Source organism: Oryzias melastigma, linkage group LG16 (genome assembly GCF_002922805.2).
Source record: "Oryzias melastigma strain HK-1 linkage group LG16, ASM292280v2, whole genome shotgun sequence".
NCBI lineage: Eukaryota > Metazoa > Chordata > Actinopteri > Beloniformes > Adrianichthyidae > Oryzias > Oryzias melastigma.
The window spans coordinates 46,511-58,994 of record NC_050527.1 but is presented as its reverse complement, the minus strand read 5'-3'; the positions used below and the strand labels follow the sequence as shown (position 1 = coordinate 58,994).

Genomic DNA, 12,484 nt, shown 5'->3' with positions numbered 1-12,484 from the left:
AATACTACAAAGACCCTGCTCTCTTTATAAAAAACTGGACTAGTTTGGGATTTTTTTTCTTCTTATAAAACGTTTTTTTGTGTTCATCCTAATTTTATCTCTTTCTGATTTACAACCTCAGTTCAGAAAATGGACCCCCTGAAGTCCCGGCAGCAGGTGGATCTGGAGCGAGCCCACTTCCTGGTTACTCAGGCTTTTGAGGAAGACGAGAAAGGAAACGACGACGAGGCGATTGAGCTGTACACTCAGGCGGTGGAGTTGTGCATTAAGACGGTCGGTGTCCCACATCTGGTTGTCGAATGACCAACTTTCCAACTTCAGTCGCATTTATTTCCTCTGTTTTCTCAACAGTCAAACGAGACTTCAGATCCAGCTCTCCAGAACAAACTGAAGCAGCTCGCACGCCAAGCTTTGGACAGGTGGGTACAAACAGAAGCTTAGATTTTCTCTGTGGTCTCACCTTACTTCCTGATCATCAGCTTGATCAAATTAATCTTAAAAGAGGCAACATGTTGTTCACTGAGAGAGCTTGTTCTATTTTTATGTCAAGTAGAAATTTTCTTCAAATAAAAAAGAAAAACTTGTATTTTTCGGTGACTTTAAAAGTATGCATTATTTTTTTTCCATCTTCAGAGCTGAAGGTCTCAAAGAGTCTCAATCGAAATCCACTTCAGCCCAGAGTCAGGACAGAGCCGGGACTCCTGGTACCAAGCCCGGTAGTAGTTCAAGCTCGGGACCCTCGCGTCAGTTTTTCCCTCTTGGGCCAGACTTCTCCCTCCACGACCGATCACAGCCCCAGCCCGTCCGGCCGGTCCAGTCCAGTGAGCCCCAGGGCCAGCGCTACACGTCAGAGGAGATCGAGGTTCTCAGGTGAGACTCCTGCTGAGCTTTGGAAAGTTTAAAAATCTCTCACGTATTTAATGTAACCGTTTCATAAGATTTTTTACCTATGAAGTTTCCTTTTACTATTAAACTTCTATTTATTTAATATAAAGTGTAAACGTTGATACCAGTGATTTTTTTGTTTTGTTTTGCAGTTAAAATTATTTCTTCTTATTTATCATTTTTTAGGAGTACATCAACAATCAACAACATCGCCTATGTGCCCTTCATGAGTGTGGATTTAAAGGAGCGGTTTGCCTTCCCGGTTCCTTTTTCGTGAGTTTTTTTTCTTTTTGTTTTAAGTGAAAGTGTTCTGTGTACTTTCTAAATTGTCATATTTTCAAGGCGTGGCAGCAAAATTACTCACAGTATTCTTGGATAATGTTTCACTGACGAGAGAACAAATTCAGTAAATATCACTTGTTCAGCTGACCACTAGAACTAGTTTTGCAGCATGACCCACATTCCTTTATTTGCCTGAAACTGCAACAGACAAAAAAAAAACGATGCGTCTGTAAATACGAAAGCGGTGTGACGGTGGTGTGATGTAAGAAAGAAAAACTGTTGTTGACTTTACAACCTCCATAAAACACTTTTTTTTCTTCTAGGGATAAAACGGGGAAACTTGCGCTGTCTCCCAAACAGAAAGCCATCTTCTCACGCTGGGTTCGTCCAGACGAGATCAGCAATAATCCCACCATGATTATGTCTGTGTCCAGCTTCAGCATCAAACAGGTCCGATTATTTGATGCCTTCAACTGTCAAGTCTTGTCTCTATTTTACTTGTTTTTTTATCCTAAAGTTGTTATCCCAATATTATCTGTTTTTGACTTCCATCAAGGAACTGACATGCACTGCCCATATTCGTCCAGCAGATGGAGCAATACCATAACAAAAATCATTTTTTTTCTTATAATAAACAAAAAAACAGAAACAAATCTGGAGTTTAGCTTTTTATTTTTTGCACTTTTATAGACAGTTAGACTAAAACAGTTTGGATTTAGACTGAAACCTCTAACAGTTGCTTTTTTGGGGGTCTTTTAGACTGTGGTGTCTGACTGTTCCTTTGTGGCATCACTCGCCATCAGTGCGGCCTATGAGAGGCGCTACAACAAAAAACTCATCACCAGGTAAGTTATGTTTTCAGGTGATGCTCATATTCACATGCTGCTTTATTTTATGTTTTGCTTTGATGTAAACTCTAAATCTACAAATGATATTAAACAGTTGATTGAGGTCAACGCTTCAGCTAAGTTTCCATTGCAGGATTTGTTGTAGACGTCAACCATTGATAATTGGAGTGAACAGGGACTGCTTTGCATCTTTCTAATTTTACTTTTCATGTGAACTAATAAAAATGTGCACAGCAGTAGTTTTATTTTTAGATGAGCTTAAACTCAAAATTCAAATGGGCAAAAAGGACCCCTGTCCTGATTCTTTTAGGTACAGCCAGTCTTCACAGCTCCAGATTTGCTGGTACCAAACTTTATTATTATTTTTTATCATTTTTGCGTTGCAGCATAATCTACCCACAGAACAGACGAGGAGAGCCCGAGTATAACCCTTGTGGGAAGTACATGGTTAAGCTTCACATCAATGGCGTTCCCAGAAAGGTGAGGCTGCACCTACACAGATCAAATACTAACATGCACCCATACGGGGGTTGACCCACATGGAAACTGGGGGTGTTTGGGCCCATGGAGGGTTAGAAAGAGGTGCGGCTACATCTTAAGGGGACCGCAGGTGTGTCTTGATACTTAGGACATCGGCGTAAAAACTCTGAAAATCACTGATGCGAAACAGAGGGTGCTGTTTCGCTGTGGCGACCCCAAATGGGATAAGCCGATAGGTGAACAACATTTGCATATCCTTCAATAGCATGAACAAGCTAATGTTTGTCTTGCAGGTGATTATAGATGACTTCCTGCCGGTGGATTGTAATGGGGAGCTGCTGTGCTCCTACTCCAGCAACAGGAATGAACTGTGGGTGTCTCTGATTGAAAAGGCCTACATGAAGGTGATGGGCGGCTACGACTTCCCCGGCTCCAACTCGGTCAGTTTTTATACAACTGTGTGGAAAAAAACTAAACAGCAGAAATCCCATCCAGATTCAATAAAAATCTGACATTTTCCAGAAAAAATACAGTAAAAATTGTTTTTTTTCTTTTTTTGTACAGAATATTGATCTTCACGCGCTCACTGGCTGGATCCCTGAACGCATCGCTATGCACTCTGACAATCAGTCATTCAGCAAGGATGACACCTTCCGGATGCTCTTCCAGAGGTGACTGCCGCACAAACCTCTCCTTGTGAGGAATCTCTGCTCGTCCTTCCTCTCACTCTCTCCATTTTCAGATTTCACAGGGGGGACGTTCTTATCACCACGGCAACGGGCGTGATGACAGAGGAAGAAGGGGAGAAATGGGGTTTAGTGCCGACTCATGCCTATGCTGTTCTTGACATTAGGGAATATAAGGTTAGTGTGGTGCACTGGCTTCTCATCACTTAACATAAATAGAAAGCTAATACTTTTATTGATATGCTGCTTTGTTTATCTAAATATATCAGTTTCACTTTCATGCAGAGAGAGAAGATATTCAGTCTGTTTTTAAATTTTTCCCTTTAAGTTTTAATGTTGTAAATAAAAATCTCTAAACTAAACACATTTTATGAACAAAAACTGCACAGAAACAAACTGTTCCTCTTTGATAGAGCATTTTTTAGACAGAATTTAATCAGTTTTTACTGCTCTGCAGAAGCTTTATCCTAGAAAATGATGCAGGATGTTTTATTTTAGATAAAATCAGCATTATATTATCAAAGAAAAAACTCTCTGAATGCCTTTAAAATACATCAAAAGAAGATTAGAGTGGGGCTTTAAACAGTTTTCATTTTTCAGTATTTATCCCCTCAAACCGGCTGCAACAATCTAAGATTCTGCTGATTTTACTGACTTCTTTCTGTTTGAGCTTTTGCTATTGAAATCTGGGAACGTTCTGCCCTTTTATCTGCTGTAACATCTTGTTCTTTTCTTTTGTTTTTCCTTTAGGGAATGCGTTTTCTGCAGCTGAAGAACCCGTGGAGTCATTTGCGGTGGAAGGGGCGCTACAGCGAGCGTGATGAGAAAAACTGGACCCCTGAGCTCCTCAAGTACCTCAACTTTGACCCAAAGACAGCAAAGAAGTTTGATAATGGTATGTTTTTTTAATCAGTATGTTTTGCTGAATCAGTGGAAACGGGTCTGGTAATGACCTTGTTGCTCTGCAGGTGTCTTCTGGATCGCATGGGAGGACCTTTGTCAGTACTACGATGTCATTTACCTGAGCTGGAGTCCTGCTTTGTTCAGGGAGTCCTCTTGCATTCACAGGTGGGCTTTAATCAGCTCTAAATATTCCAGATTTTAAAACATGTTTTCTAGACTGAATCCGTTTGAAGAGTGAGTGCTTCTGCTTGTGTGCGCTCTGCAGCAGCTGGGATGGAAAGCAGGGACCAGTGAAGGACGTCTACAGCCTCGCAAACAACCCTCAGTACAGACTGGAAGTCACTTGTCCTGCAGGGGGTGCTGCAGTGTGGGTGCTCCTCACCAGACACATCACAGATAAGGTTCGGAGAATTCCCCAAAAGCAGCAGCAGCACGATGCGTCTGAATTCAATTACAGCTAAACTTGTATTAATGTGTTGACCTTGTAATGGGAGGCCTTCGTTTGATCAGATTATTGATGTTTGTCTGCTTGTTTCTCCAGGATGATTTTGCACAAAACAGGGAGTTTATCACTCTGGTTGTTTACAAAACAGATGGCAAGAAGGTTTACTACCCAGGTGAGGATTTGTGGTTTTTTTTCTTTCCATGCCACTCAGGTGTGAGATTTTTAAGCTTCTGTGTTCTCAAACAGCTGACCCTCCTCCTTACATCGATGGCATCCGCATTAACAGCCCGCATTATCTGACCAAGATGAGGCTGACCAGCGCTGGAACACACACCTTCACCCTGGTGGTTTCCCAGTACGAGAAGCAGAACACCATCAACTACACGCTACGGGTCTGTGACAAGATATTCTTGAAAATCTGCCACTCCAATCATCTTTTGATCTGTTGTAAAATTGTTCCCAGCGGTCTTTAAATTATAATTTTGCCTTTTTTAGCCCAAATCAAAAAACAAGTTTTTTTTTCTAGGACATATTTTCTACTGAGCTTAAAAAGTTCATTAGAAATTCACCTCTGAGTTGTGGTTGGGACCGCTGGTACATAGCAACCCCACCCCCCCTTCCCTTCCTAGTGGCTCTCTGTTCACATGCTCTCCCGCTAGCTTACAGCTCCTCACAGCTCCAACTAAAATTACTGGAGCAACCAAAACGGTGATCAATTTTGCATCTATCCAGTCGTACAGTTTTTAGCCGAAAACCAGCTCGGACGAGGAAAACAAAGACGTACCCTGGGGAAAGAAAGTATTCAGTCAGCTACCAATTGTGCAAGTTGAGAGACCTGTAATTTTCATTATATGTATAAATCAACTATGAGAGAAAAATTTAGGGGAAAAAAAAAACAGAAAATCACATTTTCTGATTTTTTAAGAATTTATTTGTAAGTTTTGGTGGAAAATACGATTTTGGTCATTTAAAAAAGTTAATCTAAATTTTTTGCTATCTACCCTTTATTGGTAGTAGCAGTCAAAATCTTTCTGTAAGTCTTCACAAGGTTTTCACAACCTGTTTCTGGTATTTTGGTCCATTCTTCCATGCAGATCTCCTCTAGAGCAGTGGTGTTTTGGGGCTGTTGCTGGGCAACACAGACTTTTCACTCTCTCCAAATCTTTTCTTTGGGGTTGAGATCTGGAGACTGGCTAGACCACTCCAGGATCTTGAAATGCTTCTTACAAAGCCACTTCTTCGTTACCCAGACGGTGTGTTTGGGATCGTTGTCATGCTGAAAGACCCAATCATGTTTGATCTTTAATGCTGCTGGAAGGTTTTCACTCAAAATTTGACCATACATGGTGATGCATCCGATTGGGGCTTTTCTATGTCACAAATATGCTCTTTTATTAGACAGTATTTTTTCATCTGATCCTTATTTACATCAATTTATATAAAAAATACTTAAAAATGCAATTTTGAGATTAATTTTCTTTATACATATGTCCTCCATCATGAGAAAAATGACTCAAGAACATGTTGAAAACCCCTAAAATGTAATTCTCATTGGTGTGGGTTTTAAAGTCATGCTTTTTAGTAATTAAAATGCTTATTTCCACAGCACAGAGAGGTGTTTTAACTCCAGATTTTCTGGGGTGCTGTCAGAGGTTTTATGTTCCATTTGAAAGCTGCAGCTCGTCTTTTATCTGAGTAAATAAAAAAATAAAAAAATCCTCTCCCACTAAAACCACTTAATCTTCCGTGGAGAATGTCAGCTTCGCTCTATTTCAGGATGTGAAGTGTTTTTTAGTTTATGAGTGAACACGTGTGACCCACTTACTGCAGTCATTTATAATGCAGACTCCCTGTGGTAACTGCAAAAGGTCTGCAGAGCTATTAAAAGCACGCCAGGCTTTCTTCACACATTCTGCTGTGTTTAATGGTTGCAAGTCAATGTTTTGACAGCAACATGATTGCAGTGAGCATCTCTCCTTCACTGCCAAGCCAAGAAGGAAACTGATCAGTTTAGATTGCAGACAATCCTCTAGAGATGTGTGGGCGGAGCTGCTAAAACAGGAAACTGATGCTCATGTTTCTGCTGAAACTGCATGTTATTAATAAATTACCTGTTTCAAACTGAGTGTAATTTTCAGGGAAATCATCTTTTTTTTCCTCTTAGGTCTATTCTGGATGTAAATTCTCCTTCTCCAAGATCCCAAATCCCTTCACTCACATAAAAAGGGTACGTCGTTTTTATGAGAACTCTTACACCTGTTCTGTAATCTGTGAAGAAAGTTGCTCCTAAAACCTTGAATTTGACACATTTCTTGGTCCTTGCTCAGATCAACGGTCAGTGGAAGGGCATCAGCGCTGGAGGATGTGGAAACTATAAAGACTCCTACAAACACAACCCCATCTACCAGATTAATATGGAGCGACCCGGCCCTCTGCTCGTCGAGCTGCGAGGATCCAGGTCAGGCTCAGATTATCTGATGAATTGGAACTTAATCTAAGGTTTTACCACCACGACTCGCTTTTCATTTGATTTATACACATTTCTGCTTCATTTCCAGTCTTAGCCGCTCCATTATTTATTTTTTTGTAATTTTATGTCTCACAGGCTAAACAAATATTTATTACCAAATAAAAACTCCAGTCACGAAAAAGAATCTGGAGATCTAAGATTTTATGTGATAGCTACAAGTTTTTTATTTCTGAAAAACATCTTGATTATAAAAAAAAACAAAAAAAAACTTCTGTTTTATTTTCTTTTTGTCTCATATTTATTTTGTATATTTTCTAATATAAATAAATAATAAATCTGAGTTCAGTTCAAATTTACCAAAGTTTAGTTTGCATTTATAGTTGAATTTCGGATTAATTAAAAAATATATAATGTAACTCGTATTCTAGCATTGTAACATTTTGATTAGAAATAACACAGATAGATGTCTTTTTATCAACTTTATTCTTTAGTAAAAAAATAAAATAAAAAAGACTTTTTGAGATTAACCTTAATCAGAAACAAAAACATAATCTTTTTATTCTTTAAAATTAATGCAATAACTTTTTAAACTTTAATCCACAGTTAGTTTTTTGTCAAAATTGTCAGCCAAACAAGGGATAAAAGAAAAAACTTGTAACAACAGTCTCCAGAGTGCTATAAAAATGTATCAATAGAAGCTAAGACATGATACAGGGGAAACATGTCAGATTATGGTACTTGAGAAAACTTTAACAGAATATTTATTGGTTTTTTTGTCATATTTGTGAATTGTTGTCGTCCTGCAGGCAGTACAGTGTTGGTTTTGAGATGGTGACGGTGTCGACGGTGGGCGATCCTGGAGCGGCAGCCTTCCAGAAGAAGAGCAGTGGAGATTACAGGTACAGAAAGTCCAGAGGTTTCATCAACAGAGACAGTTTTTGTCAATCACAGATTCTGCCCGTTCTCCCTCTTGATGAGGGAGATCTGTAATGGTCATTGGATACACTTCATCTGTAAGAGACACAATGAAAAGAAAAAAGAATTCCAGGAAATTAAAAATCATACATTGATGTTTATTTGTATATAAAAAAGAAGAAATGGAAGTTAAGTAGCTAGCTAGGGCTAAAGAAAGATATTATTTATTCTAGATGGGTCATTATCAGAGACTAGGGGAGTGGACACAAAACATGCGCATACATAAACGCTGGTAGATTAAATTTAATTTCAGAAGTTCAGGAGTTTAAATTCTGTGTGGCCATATCCTCCTTAAGTAAAGGCTCTATGGTGTAGTGGTTAACACTCTTGCCACACAGTGAGAAGGTCCTGGTTAGAATCCCAGCTGGATCTTTTCAATGTGGAGGATGCCTGTTCTCCCCGTGCATGTGTGGGTTTTGTCCAGGATCTCCTCCAACAGTCCAAAACGGGCCTCATAACTGGACTGGTCACCTGTCTCAGCTGGGATAGGCTCCAGCAACCATGTGAACCCAAAAGGAATTCATCTTGTTTGGGGGATGAATGGTGGTAGGAGTTGATCCTTATGTGTTCACGCCTGCCGACAGCGTTTACCCGTCGACCTCTTGTTTGGGTCATGTGACTGTGGTGTAGCATGTGTGGTCAAAACACAAGAATTAAACACATGTATTACTTTAGAGAAATTATTATTTTTTATTTCATGTTACTCCTCTGTGTCACACAAAGTAAAAGCATGCTTGTTATTAAAAACAAAAAGTCATTATGTTTCTACTTTTCAATGATGAAAATCCTGTTTTTGACGTTCTTGTCGCATCTTCTGATGATGGAGGACATATAAGAAAATTAAGATCCAAGTATTTCTTTATTTCAAATAGTTGAGAATTAGGAAAAAAAATGCTGTTTGCAAAAGAGCTTAATTGAGACGTATACGCCGGGTGGGGCCCGAGCTCCCTGGCGATCTTGGGGTGACACCTGTGCCCAAAATGTCTGAACCTTTTCCCTCTGTCCTCCTCCAGATGTGGCTTCTGTTACATGGAGCTGGAGCACGTCCCAGCAGGAATCTACAACGTCACGCCCACCACCTTCCTGCCCAAACAGGAAGGCCCTTTCTTCTTGGACTTCGGCAGCACTTCCCCTCTCAAAGTGTCCCAGCTCCAATGATGGAGCCGCTCCGGTGCTGAGGAAGGTACTTATAGAAGAGTAGGAAACTGCAGCGTTCTTCAGGTTCTCTTCGAAGAAATCTCAAATTCACATATTTTGATCTTGAACTGCAACACCACAGTAATTTAAACCACCTGACTCCGCCTGCATGTGACCAGCCGACAACACAGCTCATCCGCCACGTGGAATATAACCAATCTATTCTATCTGCTGGACTTTAGACACCTAACAACTTAGGAGGAGGTTCAGGCGGTTACAGCACAACTGGATCTCCAGAAATGCATTTAAAGCTTATTCATTAAAAATACTCTAATAGTAACATGTTTTTGGAAAAAAATGTTTCAAGAAGTTTGACTCCTTTTCTAAGAAAAGAAAAATGAAAAAGTTTGTGAATTTATGCCAGAAAGAAATAGAAAAAGATGTATTTATGTTTAAATCATCAGTTGCAATCCTCACTTCTTTAAAATTAGACATAAATCTAAAGTTTCCTTAGTGGATTCACTCCCAATAAAATCTGATTGTATTGATCTTTTCTCAGAATAGTAAAGGACATATTCCCACAGAATTATGTTTAGTTTTTTATTACAAAGTGTATTTAAGCAGCTGTTTTGCAGTGGGTCAGATGTAAGGAAAGCCCCTGAAGACCTGGATTGGTTTGAACTCTCAGGAGCAGCGCTGCAGCAGATGAATGATGTCTCTTCACACTGTTTGAGGGCTGAAATGTCTAAATGTTTGTCCCACAAATCTGCAGGTTTAAAATGATCTTTAGTTAAACACATGGACTGTTTACTTTTGTTTGTCGTTTTTTTTTTTTCCTATATTGGTCACGTTGACTGAGGTTCATTTAAGATCAGTCACCACTGCAGGTATAAAAGCACATCTTCCCTTCATAAACAAGTTCAAACCTGCTCCAGTTTAACCTTAAAAGTCTAAACTTTACACTTTTCTTTATCTTAAACCCAAACTGCCTTTTTATTTTCCTCTGGAGAGATCAATCGTCTCTATGGAAACTGAATGAATAATTTGAAGCCTCAACCATGATTTGTTTTTATCAAGTATGCATATTTAATATAGTTTATATTTTAATAATAATATATATTTATTACACTCAATTTTTCCCACTTGTACTTTACATTTCACCTCACACGTGGCCCTTTTTTATACTTTTCTTTCCCCCTAAAAGACCCAATCTGATCATCTTTCGATCTATTTTCAAAATATTCCCACCAATCTTTTGTTTATGATTATCATTTTTAGCCAAAATATTAACAAACGTAATTTTTTTTTACTTAGTTTCTACAGAAATATAGAAATTACATTTGAAAGTTGAGGGCAAAATTCTAGGTGCAGAGCAACCCTACCCCCATTCCCATCACCCATAACTTTGATATCTGTTTACACATTGACCTGCTAGCTTAATATCAAGCTAACATTAACAGAGCAACAAAAATGGTGAGCAATATTGGAGCTATCCAGCTGTACAGCTTTGACCCAGATGGCTAAGGAGGCAAATCCAGACTGTTAAGATTTTAAAACGAAATAAAGCAACTTGAAAAAAACATTGGTCTTTTTAAAGTTTCTTTTTCAGCAAAGAATTTAAAGTTTTTTTTGTTTCAAAATTAAAAAAATTTCAGTGTCAAATCTTTTTTTTTTCCAGTTTCAAATCTGAAAATTTCAGGTTAGAAACTTTTGGCCCCTTTCTGGCGTGTGGGGGCGGGGCTAACATGAAGGATCAATCAAAATGGATGAGGGTGGTAACCTGTCCTGGTGCATTTACTGACTCTGAGAACACACAACTGCACTTCATTTTTTTTCTCATGCGGGAATTGTGAGTTCTAAATTTTTTTGTTTTGAAACCTAAAACCAGAAAATTTTAAGCTTAAAATAATTGCATTTATTTTAGAATTGCAGAAAGCTTGAATTTTTTATTATCCAATATTTTTGCCAATAACCAATATTTTTTCATGTTGTTTTATTTGGGTTTTAAATCTCAATGGCTCTGATTTGGCTTTATAGATGAAGAAAACAAAGATGTACATGGATCTAATTTTCTACAAGTGGATGCATCAGAATGGAGTAACAAACACAATTTTCTTTCCTGCCATCTGCTCCTATGCACAATGATTTGAGTAAAGAAATACTTAAATGTAATTTTGAGCTTAATTTTCCTTATAAATGTCCTAAATCATCAGAAAAATGCAAAAATCCTGTTAGAAACACCCCAAAACACATTTTTTATTGGCTTGGGTCATATATTAATTATAATTATAGGCGTTTTTATGCAGCTCCATCCTTTCCATTTGGAATAAGTGTCACATAAACTTGGTGCTTTCCATAACCATTGATATATGTATGTCAAAAAAGTTAAATAAACTATTGCCAAGTATCTATTTTTTATGATTTGTATTTTATTTTTGTTTGCTTCATTCAATAATGCACAGGGACAATCTTGCAGCAGCATGTTTTTATGAATGTTGATGTAACGTCTGAGTAGAACGATCCTGTAAATACAGAAACTTGAACCTCCATCTGCCTGAGCCTTTTTATTCATGCTGTAGGAAGTCAATGTGATGCTTTTTATAAAGCTGCATGACTAGAAAAAGTGTGTTTGCACCATGTTAGCTCTAAACTTTACCAAAAGTTGGGTCCTAACCGACCTTCACGGTTCATTCTGCTCCATAAATAAAAAAAACTAGATTGTTGTGCTCCAATTTCAGTGTGAAAATTGGAATCATTTGATGCTCCGATTCATCTTTTGAAACCAGTTGCGTCTGAAAATGTGAGTTTTGGTGAGTTGTTTTTCTCCATAGTGACCCAGATCGGAGGAGGATTATCAGGAAGGCACATCTTTGTCCTCGCACAACTTCACATGAGTCTGCAAAAACACCACGCAGCAAAAAGAAGTCGATGTAAAAGCCTAACTCCGAACTGAACCGCTTTAGTTTTTGTCTCAAACGTTAAAGAACTTTTGCCGTAATGTTTCTTCTTCTAGTGTTTTCAATCTGAGACGTGCAGCAGTTTGCAGCAGCAGGTACGTTCAGCATCTGAAGCTGTAAATTCTTGTCTTTTCCCTGACTTGGTAAACTGCCCGCCATCTTTCATCCTCAGTTTTTGCTTTGTTCCAAGAGTCTCCCAAATCCGGAAACCAGGCAGAGGAAAGCAGGTAAGTTCTTGCCCCTTTAAATAGTTTAAGTGATATTCAGAACCAGTGAATACTTAAAAACACCAAAAGATGCTGACAAGTTATAAGTTGATCTCAAAGCACCTCAGTTTGCTGTTATTTACTGACCAGAGTCTCCACTCTCTCACCGTTAAATACACCATTATCGTCAATAAACTTAAATAGATTTGA

General features: G+C 38.5%; 1 protein-coding gene across 1 annotated transcript in view; it reads left to right on the top strand.

Moving 5' to 3' along the window:
* The window catches only part of capn7 (calpain 7), a 13,515-nt gene extending 1,854 nt beyond the window's left edge, over positions 1–11,661 (top strand). The window contains exons 3-21 of the mRNA XM_024267409.2: positions 122–273; positions 352–419; positions 634–870; positions 1,072–1,158; positions 1,491–1,617; positions 1,927–2,012; positions 2,402–2,495; positions 2,789–2,935; positions 3,060–3,166; positions 3,238–3,358; positions 3,932–4,076; positions 4,150–4,249; positions 4,350–4,485; positions 4,626–4,701; positions 4,776–4,921; positions 6,694–6,756; positions 6,857–6,987; positions 7,806–7,898; positions 8,988–11,661. Coding sequence (XP_024123177.1) covers positions 122–273; positions 352–419; positions 634–870; positions 1,072–1,158; positions 1,491–1,617; positions 1,927–2,012; positions 2,402–2,495; positions 2,789–2,935; positions 3,060–3,166; positions 3,238–3,358; positions 3,932–4,076; positions 4,150–4,249; positions 4,350–4,485; positions 4,626–4,701; positions 4,776–4,921; positions 6,694–6,756; positions 6,857–6,987; positions 7,806–7,898; positions 8,988–9,132 — 2,261 coding nt within the window. The 3' untranslated portion in view covers positions 9,133–11,661. The remainder of the gene's footprint in view (positions 1–121; positions 274–351; positions 420–633; positions 871–1,071; positions 1,159–1,490; positions 1,618–1,926; positions 2,013–2,401; positions 2,496–2,788; positions 2,936–3,059; positions 3,167–3,237; positions 3,359–3,931; positions 4,077–4,149; positions 4,250–4,349; positions 4,486–4,625; positions 4,702–4,775; positions 4,922–6,693; positions 6,757–6,856; positions 6,988–7,805; positions 7,899–8,987) is intronic.
* Positions 11,662–12,484: the final 823 nt, after the last annotated feature.